The sequence below is a fragment of the Arachis duranensis genome, chromosome 3 (genome assembly GCF_000817695.3).
Source record: "Arachis duranensis cultivar V14167 chromosome 3, aradu.V14167.gnm2.J7QH, whole genome shotgun sequence".
Taxonomy (NCBI): Eukaryota; Viridiplantae; Streptophyta; class Magnoliopsida; order Fabales; family Fabaceae; genus Arachis; species Arachis duranensis.
This window is the reverse complement of record NC_029774.3, coordinates 5,333,415-5,350,622: the sequence shown is the minus strand read 5'-3', so window position 1 is coordinate 5,350,622 and position 17,208 is coordinate 5,333,415. Positions and strand designations below refer to the sequence as shown.

The 17,208-nt window shown below is 34.6% G+C and overlaps 5 protein-coding genes across 5 annotated transcripts; 4 read left to right on the top strand and 1 right to left on the bottom strand.

Moving 5' to 3' along the window:
* The first annotated feature begins 273 nt into the window (after positions 1–273).
* Positions 274–3,772, top strand: LOC127745746 (uncharacterized). The gene is made up of 2 exons (XM_052259387.1): positions 274–2,069; positions 3,236–3,772. Exon 1 carries the CDS (start codon positions 869–871, stop codon positions 2,066–2,068), a length of 1,200 nt encoding a protein of 399 aa, XP_052115347.1. The 5' UTR covers positions 274–868; the 3' UTR covers position 2,069; positions 3,236–3,772.
* Positions 3,773–6,199: 2,427 nt separating this feature from the next.
* Positions 6,200–6,805, top strand: LOC110278939 (auxin-induced protein X10A-like). Its single transcript, XM_021137444.2, has one exon. It carries the CDS (start codon positions 6,373–6,375, stop codon positions 6,649–6,651), a length of 279 nt encoding a protein of 92 aa, XP_020993103.2. The 5' UTR covers positions 6,200–6,372; the 3' UTR covers positions 6,652–6,805.
* A 556-nt stretch (positions 6,806–7,361) lies between these two features.
* Positions 7,362–10,779, bottom strand: LOC107476599 (uncharacterized). The gene is made up of 2 exons (XM_016096438.3): positions 10,255–10,779; positions 7,362–8,291 (listed from the first exon to the last, which is right to left on the bottom strand). Exons 1-2 carry the CDS (start codon positions 10,487–10,489, stop codon positions 7,981–7,983), a joined length of 546 nt encoding a protein of 181 aa, XP_015951924.2. The 5' UTR covers positions 10,490–10,779; the 3' UTR covers positions 7,362–7,980.
* A 1,733-nt stretch (positions 10,780–12,512) lies between these two features.
* On the top strand, positions 12,513–13,197 carry LOC107476598 (auxin-responsive protein SAUR22-like). The gene has a single exon (XM_016096437.3). The coding sequence runs from the start codon at positions 12,583–12,585 to the stop codon at positions 12,859–12,861; it is 279 nt and encodes a 92-aa protein (XP_015951923.1). The 5' UTR covers positions 12,513–12,582; the 3' UTR covers positions 12,862–13,197.
* Positions 13,198–14,066: 869 nt separating this feature from the next.
* On the top strand, positions 14,067–16,881 carry LOC107476585 (transcription initiation factor TFIID subunit 14b). Its single transcript, XM_016096423.3, has 6 exons — positions 14,067–14,291; positions 14,637–14,725; positions 14,807–15,028; positions 15,407–15,594; positions 15,680–15,801; positions 16,544–16,881. Exons 1-6 carry the CDS (start codon positions 14,178–14,180, stop codon positions 16,631–16,633), a joined length of 825 nt encoding a protein of 274 aa, XP_015951909.1. The 5' UTR covers positions 14,067–14,177; the 3' UTR covers positions 16,634–16,881.
* The last annotated feature ends 327 nt before the right edge of the window (positions 16,882–17,208 follow it).

Genomic DNA, 17,208 nt, shown 5'->3' with positions numbered 1-17,208 from the left:
ACAAGAGAATTTGTACACACGGCACCTAACTCCAAGTTTCTCAAGTTAGCACCAGCATGGGTTGAAGAACAAAGTTAGGCGCTGTGTTCTTTAAGCTAGGCGCCAAAGGAGACATCTCACTCCAAGTTAGGCGCTGTTACCCTCAAGTTAGGCGCCAGCTCTCATAAATTGCCTAATTCCTAACTGAATCACGTGAATCCTGCACCAAATCACTGTGATTCCATTCCCCAACCCTGCACATATTCACTTTCCCTTTTTTTTTTTTTCCCTCTTTCCTTCCCCGTCTACCCTCCCCTGACCAATATTCCTATCCCTTCCAACCCTCTTCCACCTTGACCGAATCCCCTACCCATTCCCTGATCCCCTCCCTTTTTCCCTTTCCTATCTATTTCCAACCCTTCCTTTTTCCTTCCCCAAACCCACCGGTGATCAAGCCATTCCCCCTCACCTATATAAAGACCCCCCTTCCATTCCATTATCACACAACAAATCCCTTCCCTTAACCCTCCCCAATTCCCCTTCTAACCACCACAACAACACATTAGTCCTTTCCTCCTTCCCCAAGCTAACTACACCCAGCCACATCAACCCCCTGCCTATATAAATACGTCCCCTCTTCTATACACATAACCACCCCCGTTCTTTCATTACCCCACCTCTGTGCGCCCCTTTCCCTTTTTTTTATTTTTTTATTTATTTATTCAGTTTAATTCAAAAAAAAATTTAATTTAATTTTACTTCATTAGTTTAGATTTCTTCATCTTTTTCTCTATGTCTTACTCTTTGTAATTCTCTAATTTGTTCGAGAACGAGAAAAAATTTTAAGTTTAGTGTTATCGCTTCACTTGTTATTTTTCTGCCCATTGTAATGGCACCAAAAACTATTAAGTTCTCAAGGAAAAGGAAAGGCAAAGAGCCAGCCACCAGTTCTTATAATGCACAGAGGTTCCGCTCCAAGCTTCATGAGAAACACTTTTATGAGAATACTTACAAGAAGGCTGTCACTCCGGAAGTGAGATTTGCGCTTCAACCGGATGAATATCTGGAAATTCAATTTCAGATTCAGAGGAGAGGATGGCAATTTCTGTGCAACCCGCACACTGAAGTTGGACAATTAATGGTCCAAGAATTTTATGGCAATATCTGGGTCGCTTACAAGGATGTTGACGGAATCAATGAAAAGAACTACCAAAGCTATGTGAGAGGAAAGGTCATTGATTTCAGTCCAAGAAGCATCCGACAGGTCCTCCATCTGCCACCTCCAGATCATATATCTGCTTGCTACAGTGAGAGGATGCATAGAAATCAGCAACTGGAACAAGTACTTGAAGAAATATGCATTTCGGGTTCTCAGTGGAGAATAGGTGCAGAGGGGAAGCCTAACCAACTAAAGAGCACTGATCTTCTCCCTATAGCTAGGGGATGGTTAGACTTCATTCGAAGGTCTATCATGCCAACTAGTAACCGGTCCGAATGCACTGTGGACCGGGCTGTCATGATTCACTGTATCATGAAAGGAGAAGTAGTGGAGGTAGAGGACATTATTCCAGAACAGATATATAACATTGCCTCCAATCCTCTTAAGAAGACTAGGCTTGGTTTTCCACATCTGATTTACCGTCTGTGTGAAGCAGCAAAGGTAAAGATGGATAATGACTTTCACATTCCTGTTGAGAGGCCAATTACTAAGAAGACCATGGAGCATCTTAGGGAACACCACAGGGTCCCTAGAGAAGATCAAGCTGAGGAGGAAGCTCAACAGGATCAACCTCCATTACCTCAGGGGCATTACTTCCCACCTCAGGAGTATTGGCAGCAGCTTATTTCCTCTATTGAACAGATGAGAATCACACAGGATAGCCGTTGGCAGCAGTTCAATGCATCCATGGAGCAGATGAGGGTGACACAAGACAACCGCTGGGAGTATCTCACCTCCACCCTTGATCAGATGAGGGCTGTCCAGGACTCTCAACGCCAGGAGATTTTCCAGCTGAGACAGGACTTTGGCTATCTGAAAGGACTATATGGACCACAGCTAGAGGAGAGAGATCCCCACCATGGAGACTAAGGTGGTTTAGTCCCTTTTCACTTCCTGTTTTATTCTGTTATTATTATGTTATATTCCTATTTTCTGCAATTTTGTCTTAGTATCTGCATAATCTTTAGTATTTCAATTCCTAGGTTTTTGTTTAATTTTGCTATTTTTAATTCTGTTATTTGCTTTTAGCTCTAAAAAGTTGTCTCATGTACCACTCATTGAGCTTGAATCTAAAGAAAAAAAAAGAAGTGATGTATTGCATGAGAAATTGAGTTGTTATTAAAGAGTAGTCTTATTTACTTAAATATGGTGGTATTATCTGTAATTCTGAATGCATGATATAAATAGTGCATATTTGAATTTGAATCAAAGGATGTTGATGCATGAGGAACAAGAATTTAAAGAACTATTACGAATTCTCTGAAGTAAACAAAAGCTTAATCCTTGAAGCAAAAGAAAATAAAGAAAAATAAGGTTCAAGGCTCTGAGCATCAATAACTAAGGAGGTCAGACATGATTAAAAGGTCAAATAATTGTTTCCCTAATCATATGCTTGTAGTGTAAATGTGTCAAGTAATCATTGAGACAAAGCACTAAGAGTCAAGATCAAGTGCATTTAACAGAGTATGCCAAAGGTTTTGAGTACCACTATCTGGGAGTAGCTGAAAGAAAAATTAGAACCAAAAGAGAGTTTCCCATTTAAGTGTTTGTGATGTTTTTGTGTCAAGTAAAGTTTGAGACAGCATTTAAAGTCATGGCTAGACTCAAGGTGCAAAACACCAAAGAAAAGAGAATGAAAAAATTTTGATGTGTTCAAGGATTAATCTAAGGTAAAAAGGCTAGAGAATTCATAATATTATCCGGACTCTAATTCCAAAAGACAGTGACATTCCTCATATTCAAACGATAGTGAGATGTCGAACCTATTCAGAATTGCAGTATATAAACTCCACTTTAAGAAGAGACAGGAGCTTAATTAAATACTCACTTTTCGTGCAAATTCACATCCTAAACCTATATTAGTTTTGGTTGTTTGAGAACAAGCAACAGTTCAAGTTTGGTGTTGTGATGCATGAGCATCTTTTCTATATTTTCCTAGTAAATTTGCATTCGAATTGTTAAGTTTAATTAAAATTTAAATACCTTTTAGCCACTATGAATGCTATTTTGAGTTGTGTGCAATTCTGTTTATTTCAGGTAGCATTTGGATGAATTTGACGGAATTTTTATAGAAGAAGAAAAGAAAGTAAATGATGCTGTCAACCATGACTTTCTAGCACTTCAACGGAAATAACTTGAGTTACAGAAGTCCAATTGACGTGATTCTAGTGATATTAAAAAGCTAACTTTCAGAGCTTTCCAACAATGGATAATAGTATACACTTCTCCAACATATTCGGCCATACTGGCGCCTAACTTAGCAATTCTCAAGTTAGGCGCCAGAAGAAGAACAAAGCCTCACTTGCTTGCTGCCAAGGTGGCGCCTAACTTCAGAATTCTGAAGTTAGGCGCCAAGACAAAAGAGACGCGTCCAAGCTTGCTGTCATAGTGGCGCCTAACTTGGGATATTTCCCAAGTTAGGCGCCAGCTCAATGATTCACAATGGTCCCCATGTCTCAATTGAAGCTGCACGAAAAAGTTTATTTAGTTTTGATTAAGACTTTAATTTATTTATAAATAGGAAAAGATATTTAGTTTTAGAAAATATGTTTTACATTAATTAGGATTAGATATAAAAAGGAAAAATAATCAGCCCTTCGGGCTCTTCTCTCTTCTCTTACTTCATTCCGCACTTTACAGTTTTTCAAAATCCTTCTTTTCTCTCTGAACTATGAGCAACTAAACATTCACTGTTAATGTTAGAAACTGTTTATTCTATGGATTAATAATATTACTTTTCTATTTTAATTCATGTATTGATTTCAAATTCAAGAATTGTTTTCATTCTTCATCTTATGAATTTGGGTGGAACGGAAGTATGACCCTTATTCTAATTGAGTTCTTGTAAATCTTGAAAAAGCAATTTACCTGAACAATAGCTTGAAAACAAATTCTCTTAAATCACTAATTATTTGGACTTAACGGGATACGTGACATATAATCCTTATATTTGGATAATTATGGTTTCTGTGGCACATAAACTAATTTTGAACTTAACCCTCTAATTGGAATCAAGTGACCAAGGAATTGGCGGTTGATGAAAGTTAGAGGAGACTAAAAGGGTCTAAGGAATTAGGGTTTAGTGACATATAGTTTGCTATGAATTGAATCTTACATGATTAAAATATTTTGTAAAAAAAGTTAATCCGAAAAATAAATATCTCTGAAACTTTAACTGTTTTTTCATATTATATTTCACAATCCGTTTACTACTTGCTTTTTTATCTTCTGAATTTATTGTTTAATATAATTGAGACTCAAACACTCTTTTCTGTTTGTCTAACTAGGTAAATCACTCGATCATTGTTGCTTAGTCCATCAATCCTCGTGAGATCGATCTTCATTCACTTGAGGTACTACTTGGTACAACCCGGTACACTTGCCGTTAGTTTGTGAGTTATAAATTCCGTACCAATAAGCTAAGAATTATGTGGATCAAAACATATCCCATTGGTTCTCTACTGGTGCAATACCTCTTGCAATGTGAACTATCGACCATGGAATACTTTTGATTGCTCTTAAATAATTCGTGGCAAGAGAAGACCACATTTTTTTTTACAATACCTTCCTGTTACCACTAGTTCTTGGAAGTCACAAAGTATGTTCCAGCAATTAAGCCAATCATTCCACTAATTATAAAAACCCTAAACCCAAATAAAAATTTTTTAAAAAAAAAGAAGAAAAAACGGCTGTAGAGTGGATATTTATATGGATTTGCAAAGGTCATGGAGGAGGTAAATTGAGTCGTTACTAGCTTCACCACATAACTAAAGAAGTACTAAACAATACAGCAAGTATAGAGATTAGTTTGTTAACCAGGTTCATACATAAGTAATAACAACATGAAAATACACAGTCATCCAAAAAACAATTTGAAATAAAAGGTCAAAAGAAATGTTGATACTTGAGAGAATATAAAAGTGGCTCATAGATATGAAATTGCAATAATCTTTGTTAATAAATTTTATCTGTGTAGATACATCATTCTTCCTACTTCGTAGGAAAGAACAAGAAAGAAAGCAGATAATCTACAATGTTAGCCTATGATTTCTTTACAAAATTGGGTTGGATAATTGACCATCTATGTTCGATCCTCTCCTATGACTTATGCAACTGAGAAGTGATCTCAAGGAAGACATCTTCTTTGCAAGGTATTGTGAGCCCACCCATTGGGTGGTCAAATCCAAATTCTTGTTCAGCATGACTTAGTAAGTCTTGAATTGAAGGTTGACTCAAGAATGATATAGGAATCACAAATCGCTTCTTTTGATTTTCTCCTACATAAACTGCAAGGTGACCCTTTGGGGCTTCTTTTGATTTTCTCCTACATAAACTGCAAGGTGACCCTTTGGGACGTCATTGCGCCTTTGAAGACCAGGCAAACGGAAACCCATTGCGAAAGAACAATTTGGACAAACTTCTGTTGAAAGTATTGATGCTTAGACAATGCAGAGGAATTTACTTGTATGTGACTTCTTCAACCATGACTATCTATATATATAGAGCACTTTCAAGAACACTTTGAAATGCTGATAATTGAAGAAAAGCTAATTGAATGGGGTATACAAGGAGACATGGGCGTGAAGGATCACATGGCATTGTCTAGGATGTGTTTCAATATAGATGAAGAAATTGTGTGTGACTGAATGACCAATACCTACTGCTTATCTGAACAGTCAGCTGGTTGGCATACATTTTGGTCCACAGATTTCAAACAATCACTCTGATAGAAGTGTATAGATATGTGTGTGTAGCATATCAATCTAATTAAAAAATATATGTGAGATGTCTAAACCATGTCTACTAGCATTGAAGTGACTAAACAGCAATCAATGCATGAACAAGCATTAGGTTTCACCTATGAAAATGTCTTTAATCTTCAAATGGTGGGGTTTATGTTCTCCCTATCCAACTTCCTAAAACTTGAAAGATACTTGCAAGACAATACCATGTGATCCCGTGTCTCTCAAGTAGACCCCATCGTACCTTGATTGGAATAATTCATTAGGGAATTGGTTTACAGACTCTTATGAACTATATATACACTATTCTCTTGTGATCTCAAGCAACACAAGTCACTTGCATCCAGAAGTATTATAATTCAAATAATTTCATTCTCATACAAGTCCTTTCAGATCAATACATTTTTTGTGTGTGTGAAGAACAAAAAGACAATGGGTTTCCGCATACCAGGTATTAGAAGGGCACCAATTAGTACAACTCAAGCAGCTTCAAAGGGGAGTGAAGTCCCAAGAGGCTATCTTGCAGTCTACATTGGAGATAAAATGAAGCGGTTCATAATTCCTATCTCATACTTGAACCAACCATTGTTTCAAGAATTACTAAGTCAGGCAGAAGAAGAATTTGGGTATGATCATCCAATTGGTGGTCTTAGAATTCCATGCCTTGAGGATGAGTTCCTAAAGCTCACCTCTCTCTGGAAGGAGTTGTAAATCATTTAGACAGAGATAGATTAGCTGAGGCAAATGTACAGAAGGCACTTTCTTTTTATTGTAAAGATTTTTCATTTAATCTCTTCTTTTTGTCATTCCTTTGGAATTGTAAAAAATTATTACAATGAGAAAGTTATGATACAACAATGTTAAAACACTAGGCTTTTCGTCCAATCTCTATGGTTTCTAATATTTTCAAGCAGTATTAGTTGGAGATTTACCCTGAAAAAAGTCCAAGGCATTCATGCGCTCAGGCTGGCATGTATTGAAAATAGAAGAGAACATTTGACAAACATATAAGCTAAATTACTAACTCAATAATAGTAATTTAAAAAATAACAATTTTTGAGAGAAGATCAACATCATACTTAGCTCCTTGGTATTATCGTTTGAATGTAAGAGAAACTAAACTCCAAAAGAGCATAGAGCCAGAAGCCCACCACTTCCGTTGGGCACATGTAAAAATCATGAAACATTAACAATGATCAGAAGAATCAATATGGATGACAAACCAAAGAACTCACAAGTTAAGTGAATTGGGTTAGAGGGTTGTTAAACATTCATTGAAGGGAAGCTCCAAAAGCTTCTGGTCTGCCACACAACTCACGTAAGAGCAAGGAAATGATAGGCCGCCAACCAAGTTCAAAATTTTTATGTGAAGTTTGTGACTTCCTGCAGACTTAGCAAAGAACAAAGAAAATGGCTAAATATTTAATAGGCAAATAACATAGAACTTCTAGTTTTCCTATAACGTGATTTTTTTTGTTCTTTCAAAATTTTCCAATTCGGCCACTAAGCTCATTAGAATGAGAAAAATATGGAATCGTAGAGCACTGTAGTTGACCTTCACAACATGTAGCAATGAAATCTCATAAATACAGCCTTGATCGTCGAATTTTGGGAATTCAAGGCATAGCTAAAACTATAGCTGAGAATAAGAGAGAAAATCTATAGGTATGCATATAGTTATTGGCATCCGTTACTTCAATCACAAAAACAATTTTTTCACCGAGATATTTATCTTTCTCTCAGGTCTTAGGAAAAATTCTCTAGCTCTATATATGCTAGGATAAGGAATTCAGTTCTCGCCTTCAAAATTTATTCAAACAGTCAAATATGGTGTTCTTAAAGCAAGTAGCTCTGCTCATATAAGCTCCTACTTGTTGGGAGTGCGAATATTTGTATTGGCAAAGAAAGTAGTTGGGTAATTGAATTCATTATCAATTTTCATCATACAAAAAGGAATTTGTCATTCTGATATCAATACTAATCTATTGTACAAAAATGTATATTAATCTATGTCAGTCTCCTACAGTGTAAGTTTCCTCGTCAATTCAAACGAGAAGTGATTTGCTGGAAGACGTGTTCACTGCAAGGAATTGTGAGACCTCCCTTGGGATGATCATATCCAAACTCTTCCGCAGCTTGATTCAACAAGTCTTGGAATGAAGGTTGATTCAAGTATGAAATTGGGATGACATATCGCTTTTGTTCTTCTCCAACATACACTGCAAGATACCCCTTTGGGACTTCTACAGATTTTGAAGCCGCTTGGCTAGCAGAGAATGATGCCTTTCGGATAATAGGTAAACGGAAACCCATCTTTTGTGTAAATATGTGAGAAGAAAAACAATAGAAAGCTCTCAAGTTTAAGAAGAATGTGTTTGTGTTGATGCTCTGGAGTGCCAATGAGTTGTGTTGTTTTTGAAGGCAAGAGCAAGTGTATTTATAGATCTTAATATCCTTCAGAAAGCTGTTTAAGAGATGAATGATTATTGAAGGGGGTTAAAGGATGGAAAGCATAAACACGAAAGATCACATGGTGATGTCTTAGAGACCTCTATCAAGAATTAAGCAGTAGCATAAGAGTGCATAGCCCACCCTCTCAAAGAATGGCCAATAGAGCAGCCACTCAAATCAAAAGAGATAAGATCAACTGAAACCTTATATCTGTTCATGTCTTAATTGGTTTTCAACATCTTAGTAGACATGCTTAAGGCATGTGACATTTTTTTTCAAATTAATAATGCAACACAATACTAGCAAGTAGCTGCCAAGTGCTAACTAAGGGAAACAAGAGAACCTGTAGCACACTAGCATGATCACAAGCCAGTGTCACCTGAAATATTCATAGTGCTCGAAATCCTAATCCAACACTTGAAAAAAGCATATCACTAATAAGCAGCAAACATATCAGAAACAGTAATAGTATTATCTTACAATTATTTTTGAATTATTGCATTTTTTCCAACTCAGACAAACAACTGCATGCTGCACCTCTTAGTGGTTTGATTTAGGAATTCAGGGGCAGAAACTTAGAACACAGTTGACTGGCACAGAATTGAAGTCAGCAATTCAATACTAATAAAATTATTCTAAAAATTGAGGAAAAAATAAACATCATCCGCGGTTCGTAAAAAAAAATATAATTTGAACATAGTAAAAATCAAACTCGGGAAAAAGCATAGAGTAACAAGTTGTGCTATTTCAAAAGTAGTAGAATTGATGCAACACAATAAACAATGATCAGAGAATGGAAAAAGTGTACCACTTACCCAAGAGGTTGGGAAAGCTCCTTGAAGTCGAAGGGAAGCTCCAGAAGCTTCTATTGCGTTTCCCAGCTCAAAAGTAAACGGAAAGTTTGTAACTTTCTTCGGATCATGGGTTGGGTAGGTAAACTAAAATAAGGAGCTTCATAAGTTAGCAATGCATTTTTTAAAATGAGTCCGTATTTATTAAAATTTAATATTATTTTATATATTAATAAATATTTAATTTTATTTTTAAGAAATTAATTTCGAAAAATAAAAACCTCAGTGTGAAGATCAGAGAAATTGGTTCAATGTCTTATTTCTACAGCAAATAAATAGCCTAAAAAGTTAACTAATTAATATCTTAAAGTAATTACTTAATAAATTTAAAAAAAATTTGATAAATTTACTATAAAAATAATAAAAACTTTAAATGTTTGAAATTCCAATAAAATCTTTTTATATTAAACATAATAAGAAATGTGTTTAGTGAAATTTTAATAAAAAATGGAGAAAAAAAAGTTGGTTACTTTTCTCTTCTGTCACAAGAAATTAAAACTCTGAACTGTATGAAGCACAAGTATTACCACATGACTTGTGAGACAAGTGTGATCTAAGAGAAATTTTTAGTTGCTTCATAAAGGATCTCATAATCTAGTGTTTGTGTCCATGTTTATACTTATAGTTTAAGTTTGGTTTAGTGTTCAGATCAAAATACCTCAGGAATATAATCTTAAATTTGTTCACAGACAAATCAGGTTTCTTATGTTTTATTTTTCTTTTGCAGCAAGTAACTAACCTCATATAATCTCCTTCCTAAGTGCATGAAGAAGTGAAGTGAACAATGCTATAATAATAAACTCAAAAACTTGAGTAATTGAATTCATTCTCAATCTGGGATTATACAAAAATTAATTACAAAACAGAAGGCATGCTCTTTGAACTTGCCATTCTAATGCTCTATACTAATCTATTGTATACAACATGTGTATGCTAATCTATGTCAGTCTTCTATGGTGTGAGATTCATTATCAATTCAAGTGAGATGTGATTTCTTGAAAGACATCTTCACTGCAAGGAATTGTGAGACCTCCCATGGGATGATCATATCCAAACTCTTCCTCAGCTTGACTCAACAGGTCTTGGAATGAAGGTTGGTTCAAATATGAAATGGGGATCACAAAACGCTTCTGGTTTTCTCCGACATACACTGCAAGATACCCCTTTGGGACTTCTACAGATTTTGAAGCTGCTTGCCTAGCTGAGAACGATGATGTTCTTCGAATAGCAGGCAAACGGAAACCCATTTTCAGTGTATAATATGTAAAAAGAAGAACAATGAAAAAAAGTTCTCAAGTTTAAGAGAAGATTGTATTTTAGTTTTGATGCTTAGAAGTGCCAATGAGTTTTTGTATTTATAGATCTGAAGGCTCTTTGTTGGAAAACTATTTCATGAATGAAAGGTTGTTGAAGTGGTTAAGGATTGGGGTCCATACACATAAGAGTTCACATGGTTCTGTCTTAGAAAAGTGGTTAAGAGTGAATGCTCTCAAACCTAGACCTTATATTTGTTCATATCTTAATTAGTATTCCATATTTTCCTAAACATGCTTTAGACATGTCACATTATCTTCTTCATGTTGATAACAAATTCAATGCTGATATTAAATAGATAGCTGCCAAGTACTAACTAATGTCTATATGCATGAAGCTTGTCTACCATTGAAATAACTACATAGCAATAAATGCTTGAATCAACAACAAACATTAGTGTTCACCTATGCTAATCAATTGAAATAATCTGTTTCCCATTGTCTAAGAAGGTAGGGTATGTTCCCACATATAATTTCATGATCCTTCAAAAGGGACATATATGGCAATACCATGTGATCCCTTTCTTATGTAGTCCCTACCATAGCCCCATTAGAAACCATTCATTGAAGAACTGATTTTCACAGGATCAAGCATAATAATGCATCTATATATATACACCTAATTCCATGGTTTCTCTAACAACACAAGGTCATTCAGATATTTCTTTCTTACAACTAGTTTGAGATCAATATTCATTACCTTGAGATCAACAATGGGTCTTCGCATTCCGGGTATTAGAAAGGTATCATCTTCTGCAGTCCAAGCAGCTTCCAAGGGGTTTGATCAAGTCCCAAAAGGCTATCTTGCTGTCTACATTGGCGATAACGTGAGGCGGTTCATGATTCCTATATCATACTTGAACCAATCTTCCTTTCAAGAACTACTAAACCAAGCAGAAGAAGAATTCGGATATGATCATCCGACCGGCTTCCTCACAATACCATGCAATGAGGATGAGTTCCTAAGGCTCATCTCTAAGCTTGAAAAGTTATAAGTAATCATGTTTGATGCAGAGACTTAGATTTTAGCAGAGGCAAATGTACAGAAGGCACTTTTCTTTTATCTAAACATTCCCCATTTTTTGTTTCTTCCTTGTATCAATCATTCTTTTGGAAGTGGTACAATGAATTTGAATGAGAAAATTATGGTAAGATATTGTTGAACTACTTTTTTTTTTTGTCCAATTCTACAGATTCTAATAATTCATCAGTGTCATTATATATTAAATTCAACTTAGAGATCAGTAATTCTTTCTTAAGAAATACACCAAATATAAATTATTAAGCTAAGACCTTATTAGCACATAAAAATCATGGAACTAGAGTCTTTTAACTTGTTTAATTATAATGAAACTTGCTATAAACATTCTTCTTGAACTCAGTTAATACATAAAAAAGAATTATTGCATGTTACTCATACATAAGAACAGAAATTTTCTAAATAATTGAGGTTGGCCACATGACAATATTGTTAGGTATTCAAAGCCTTTAGCCTCAAATCATTGAGATTAGATTTGGACAGCGAATAATCAGGTGAGTTTTGGCTGGAAATATGGGTATAAACTATTAAATATCCATTTATACTAGATGATTAATATCTTATTATTCTAATTAAATTGTTGACACTAATCTTTAATTAATTTAATAATTGACTCAGCAAGTCTTTGGAAAATTGACCAGATACCATTGTATCTACATCTGTCACATTATCGTGTAGGACCACCAATTGGTTGTTCCTTGATCTTAATTATTTTTTTTCATAATCTTTACAACTAATATTAATCAATCATAAGCTTTATTTTAATACTTGTACCTCACGTTATCACTAAACACTGCCTAATTCTCTATATGCCACTGCTTTATTCCAAATCAAAATCACCCCTAAAGTCTTTGCTATCTATAAATACACAACATATTCTAAGCTTCTTCCAACAACACACTAAATTCAAAACAAAAAATTAAGAGAATTTTCATTTTTCTTTCTTTCTTTCTTTCTTTCTAAGTTCTAAACAACAATACTTTCTGCAATGGCTATTCGTTTGCCTAGTGTTTTGAGTGCTAAGCACATTCTTCGCCGGCAAGCTTCCGCGACATCAATGGAAGTTCCCAAAGGATACTTCGCCGTGTATGTAGGCGAAGGCGAAAAGAAGCGATTCGTCATACCAGTGTCAGTTTTGAATCAACCTTCTTTTCAAGAACTACTTAGCATTGCAGAGAATGAATTTGGATTCAGCCATCCAATGGGAGGACTCACAATTCCATGCTCACAAGATTTGTTCATGAGTCTCACATCTACCTTATGCTAGATTCTCATGAACAACCTCCAAAAGTATATAAATATATGTTCTGTTTCTTTTCTTTCTTTTTTTTTCCTTTGTTTTTTTAATGAGGATGGATCATATTTTCTGTTTTTGCCTTGAAAGCATGGGTTTGGAAAAATTTCAACTCATGTAAGGTTTCATTTATACAGTGATATGATACCTCTGATAATACAAATGTAATATTTGATATGTATTTTTCCTTTTTCTTTTTTTTTTTTAAATTTTCCTCTTGTTTGTGCCAAATGTGAATTTGGCTTAGAAACAATACTGCTAGAGAGAAAATGGAATGTTTTAGTTATTTAATCCATTATGGTTGTAGTATTTGTTTCTTTTTTCATTTTTTCCCTTTAGTTTCTTATGTATGAACATGAAGCATTGCTGAATAAATTTCCTATTAATGTGGAAATAGAAATAACTTTATAATGTTAGAAATTGTGTTGGATCAAGCAAGGCAAGTATGCAAAAATAATGAAAGAGGTTATTCCAGTAAGAAGCAAAGTGCTAATTCTTCAACTGTCAAAAATAATTTTAAGAACAGAATACATTCTTGGGTTTTTCTAGCATGTATTCAAAATTATAGGGAAAAATTTTTTACTTTATTACTGCCACTAAATATTGTGTGAGTTTCAAATTAATTAAATCTCATATCTAATTTTTTTAAAAAAATGAGTCAACTTGTTAAGAAACTGTAATTACAGTTCAAACAATTCTAATTCTTAACTAGAGATATGTTTTGTTATTTAGAAATTTTCATTTTATAAATCTTTTTCAATGATAATTCGAATGCTTATATAATTTTAACATTTTTTACATATTTTTAATAAATTTTTTGAATTTTTTTCACAATATTTTTAGTATATCAAGAATTAATCCATTACAAATTTAAACTCTGTTTAAGAATTTATTATTGTTGATGGATTCATATATGTAGTATATAAAGTGAAATTCGAATTTTAACACTTACCTAAGCCAATAAGTGAATTAATCACTCCATGAACTTAAGTTGGGTAATTTTTTTTATTGGTGACTAAACTTTTTATTTATTTATTTATTTATTTATTAAATATTTTTTTTGTTTGATTACATTAAGGTTGGGCCGTTCAGAACTTCTTCACACAGTTGAGAATTGGGCTCAATTTATGCCCAAAAAAAAAACAAAAAACCGAAGAAACACAGGAAACGACGTCGTCAACGACAGAAAGTGCGCGATTTCGGTAGAGACAGAAACCCTAGCCAAAGCAAATAGCTCCGATTGATTAAGCGTTTGATCTGAGAGACTGCGACGAAGTCGTTAGATTGATATGACCAACAGCTCATCCTCGAAAAAGCACGGTCAAGATCAGCCTGAATTAAGTGGTCCTACCCCCAAATCTCATCGAACCAAAATGGGAAAATCCGAAGACACCGATAAGAAGGTAACCCCTTTCTCTCCATTCTGATTCCGGAAACAACAAAATTTCAAAAAACAAAATAAAAACCCCATTTTCCACAATCCCTAAACAATGATTTCGTTCTGGGGTAATTAAAGCTTGCAGCTTGGTTTGTTTCAGTGGTTTCAATGCTGAAGCTTTGATCTGAGTTGAATCTGAACCTATCATACGTAAGAACTACGATTTTAACATGGAAAAACAAACACTACAGAAGCAGAACGGGAAAAAAAAATGTTATTTGGAATTAATCTAGTTTATTAAAAGTGACTCTTTTTATTTTTATTTTGACTGTTTAGTGTGACCAATAAAACCACTCATGGTTTTGTGTAGAACTTAGGTAAGAAGCTCAAAGATGTAGAAATAAGTGTTCCAATAGTGTATGGGAATATTGCATTCTGGCTTGGGAAAAAGGCTAGTGAGTAAGTACCACTCATTACCAAATGTTTTGATTATTATTCTCAAATTAAAGAGAGAATGTGACAATATTTGTGCTGTACAAGGTATCAGTCACATAAATGGACTGTGTATGTTCGTGGAGCATCAAATGAGGACCTTGGGGCAATAGTAAAGCGTGCTGTTTTTCAATTGCATTCAAGTTTTAATAATCCCACACGAGTTGTGGAGTCGCCGCCTTTCGAGTTGTCGGAGGCGGGATGGGGTGAATTTGAAATTGTGATCACACTTCATTTCCACAGTGATGTTTGTGACAAACCTTTAAACTTGTAAGTTGCTCTGTACTGATCTTTTTATTTGGTAGCTGATTCAGGGCAATAACAGTAGTGTCTTAAGGCATTTGTTGATACTTTTAGATTTCTTGATTTGTTCAATGAAGAAGTTCTAACTCTGCCGGAACAATTTGCATTGGGTGCTTCACTTAATCAATAGAGATAAGCTTGGATGAGTGTAAAGTTAGTTTTATGTCATGTTATGGTAGGTTGGTTTTAATGTAGCTATACAATTCAAGTGCTTGATCTTAATGATCTACTAAACAGCCTTACAACTGGCATTCATTAGTCATGTGAAATTGCAGACTATTTTCTTTGTGAAATGCCCAGTAATTTCTGAATCTTGTATTTTATTGAAGTGTACTATATACACAGATATCATCACTTGAAATTGTATCCAGAGGATGAAAACAGCTCCATGTCAACAAAGAAGCCTGTTGTCGTGGAGTTATATGATGAGATAGTTTTTCCTGATCCATCGGAGGCTTTTTTGTCCCGTGTGCAAAACCATCCAGCAGTGAACGTGCCGAGATTGCCCCCCGGGGTTACCTTGCCTCCACCAAGTATGTTACTTAACAGTTGCCAGTGTTCTCTGCAGCTTTCTTTTGTTTCATGTTTGAGTTAACTAAATGTATAATACAAATGCAGTACCTGTTGAGGATGCAAGTAAAAGAAGGAAAGGCGATACCAAAGATCATCCCTTAAGCCAATGGTTCACAAATTTCTCAGAAGCAGATGAACTCTTGCAGCTTGCAGCAGCTCGTCAGCAGGTATATACCACACAATACCGTCAGTCGCATTTATAGCATATAACTTATTGTGGAAATTAGGGCTTCTTTCGATGCCTTGATGGTAATTTTTTATGAATCTAAATGAGTCATTGACAGACTTTGCGTGCATGGAGAATTTTGTCTCAGATGTTATCAAGACATTTGTTCTCCCAATGATGTTTACGGATTATTTTTTGTGACTTGTGTCTTGTATCTCTGCAGCAAGACCACTGTAAGAAGGTAGAGTCTATGATGCCTATGGTTATGGTGGTTATGATGACTATAAAAGTGTAGTCAAAATTAAAGTGACACTTTTTTTATATTTTAGTAACACTTTTTCGTTTATTTTTTAAATTAAAAAGCATTGTTAAATCGTAAAAAAAAGCGTTACTTTAATTGTAGCAAACCTTTTAAGGCACCATAGCATAGGCATCCTAGCATGCACTTTAAGAATTACCACTATTTCTTTTGTTTGGGATGCTTGATCGTAATTGAATTATTTAGTTTAACTTCTCAAGAAAGGGGGGAGACATTATAGTTTTATATAATTGCTCTTATATTGCATCACTTCTCTGATTATTCATAATCAAAGGATTTAATTTTGTCATCCGTTATCATCAAATGCATAAATTGTGCATTAGCTTTCCTTGTATTCGGTGAGTGACTCTGTCACTATAAACCATCTAAGAAAACTAATATTCTGAGCTAACAGTTATTTCATCCGTCAAATGCCTTCTCTCAGGTTCAAGCTCATATTGCTAAACTCAGACGACAGATTAGTTTGATAGATGGGCAGCATCATCAATACTTCAAATCTTCTTCTGACCAGTAAATGTACAATTCGGATCTTTAAGGTTTGTTTTCGAATTAGTGAGGTGGCAGAGGAATGAGTCGAGTATGTGTTTTCCCGATGCTAGTTTCTCTCTAATTCTCTTCGGCTGTGTAATCATTGATTTCATTTTTGTCTGCGTTGTTGTAATTGTCTAAGATTAGTTTGTCCCTGTCAATAAACAAGAGGCCAAATGTGTATGATTTGCTCTTTAATTTATTTATAATTTTATATAATATACATTCAGTATAGTTAAAAAAGTTTTAGTAGTATGCTAGTGTCAGAATAGTAGGCTAAAATTTTCCCTGCTTTCTTATTTACCATCTTTTTTTTTCTTTTTGAAATTTCTCAAAATGATAAACACTTGTTAACTTGTTCTATTGAATCTTGATATATACACATGTAAGCTATGTTTGGTAAGTGTAGTTGTGTAGGCACAAGAGTAAATTTTCTCAGCTGAATTGTATCTTTTGCATTGAATAGCTTGCATTAACTTTTATTTATTTATTTATCTATTTTTATTGTTTAATGGTGTTGATCTTACAAGCAAGACACTGAAGCTTGCATTACATTCATTG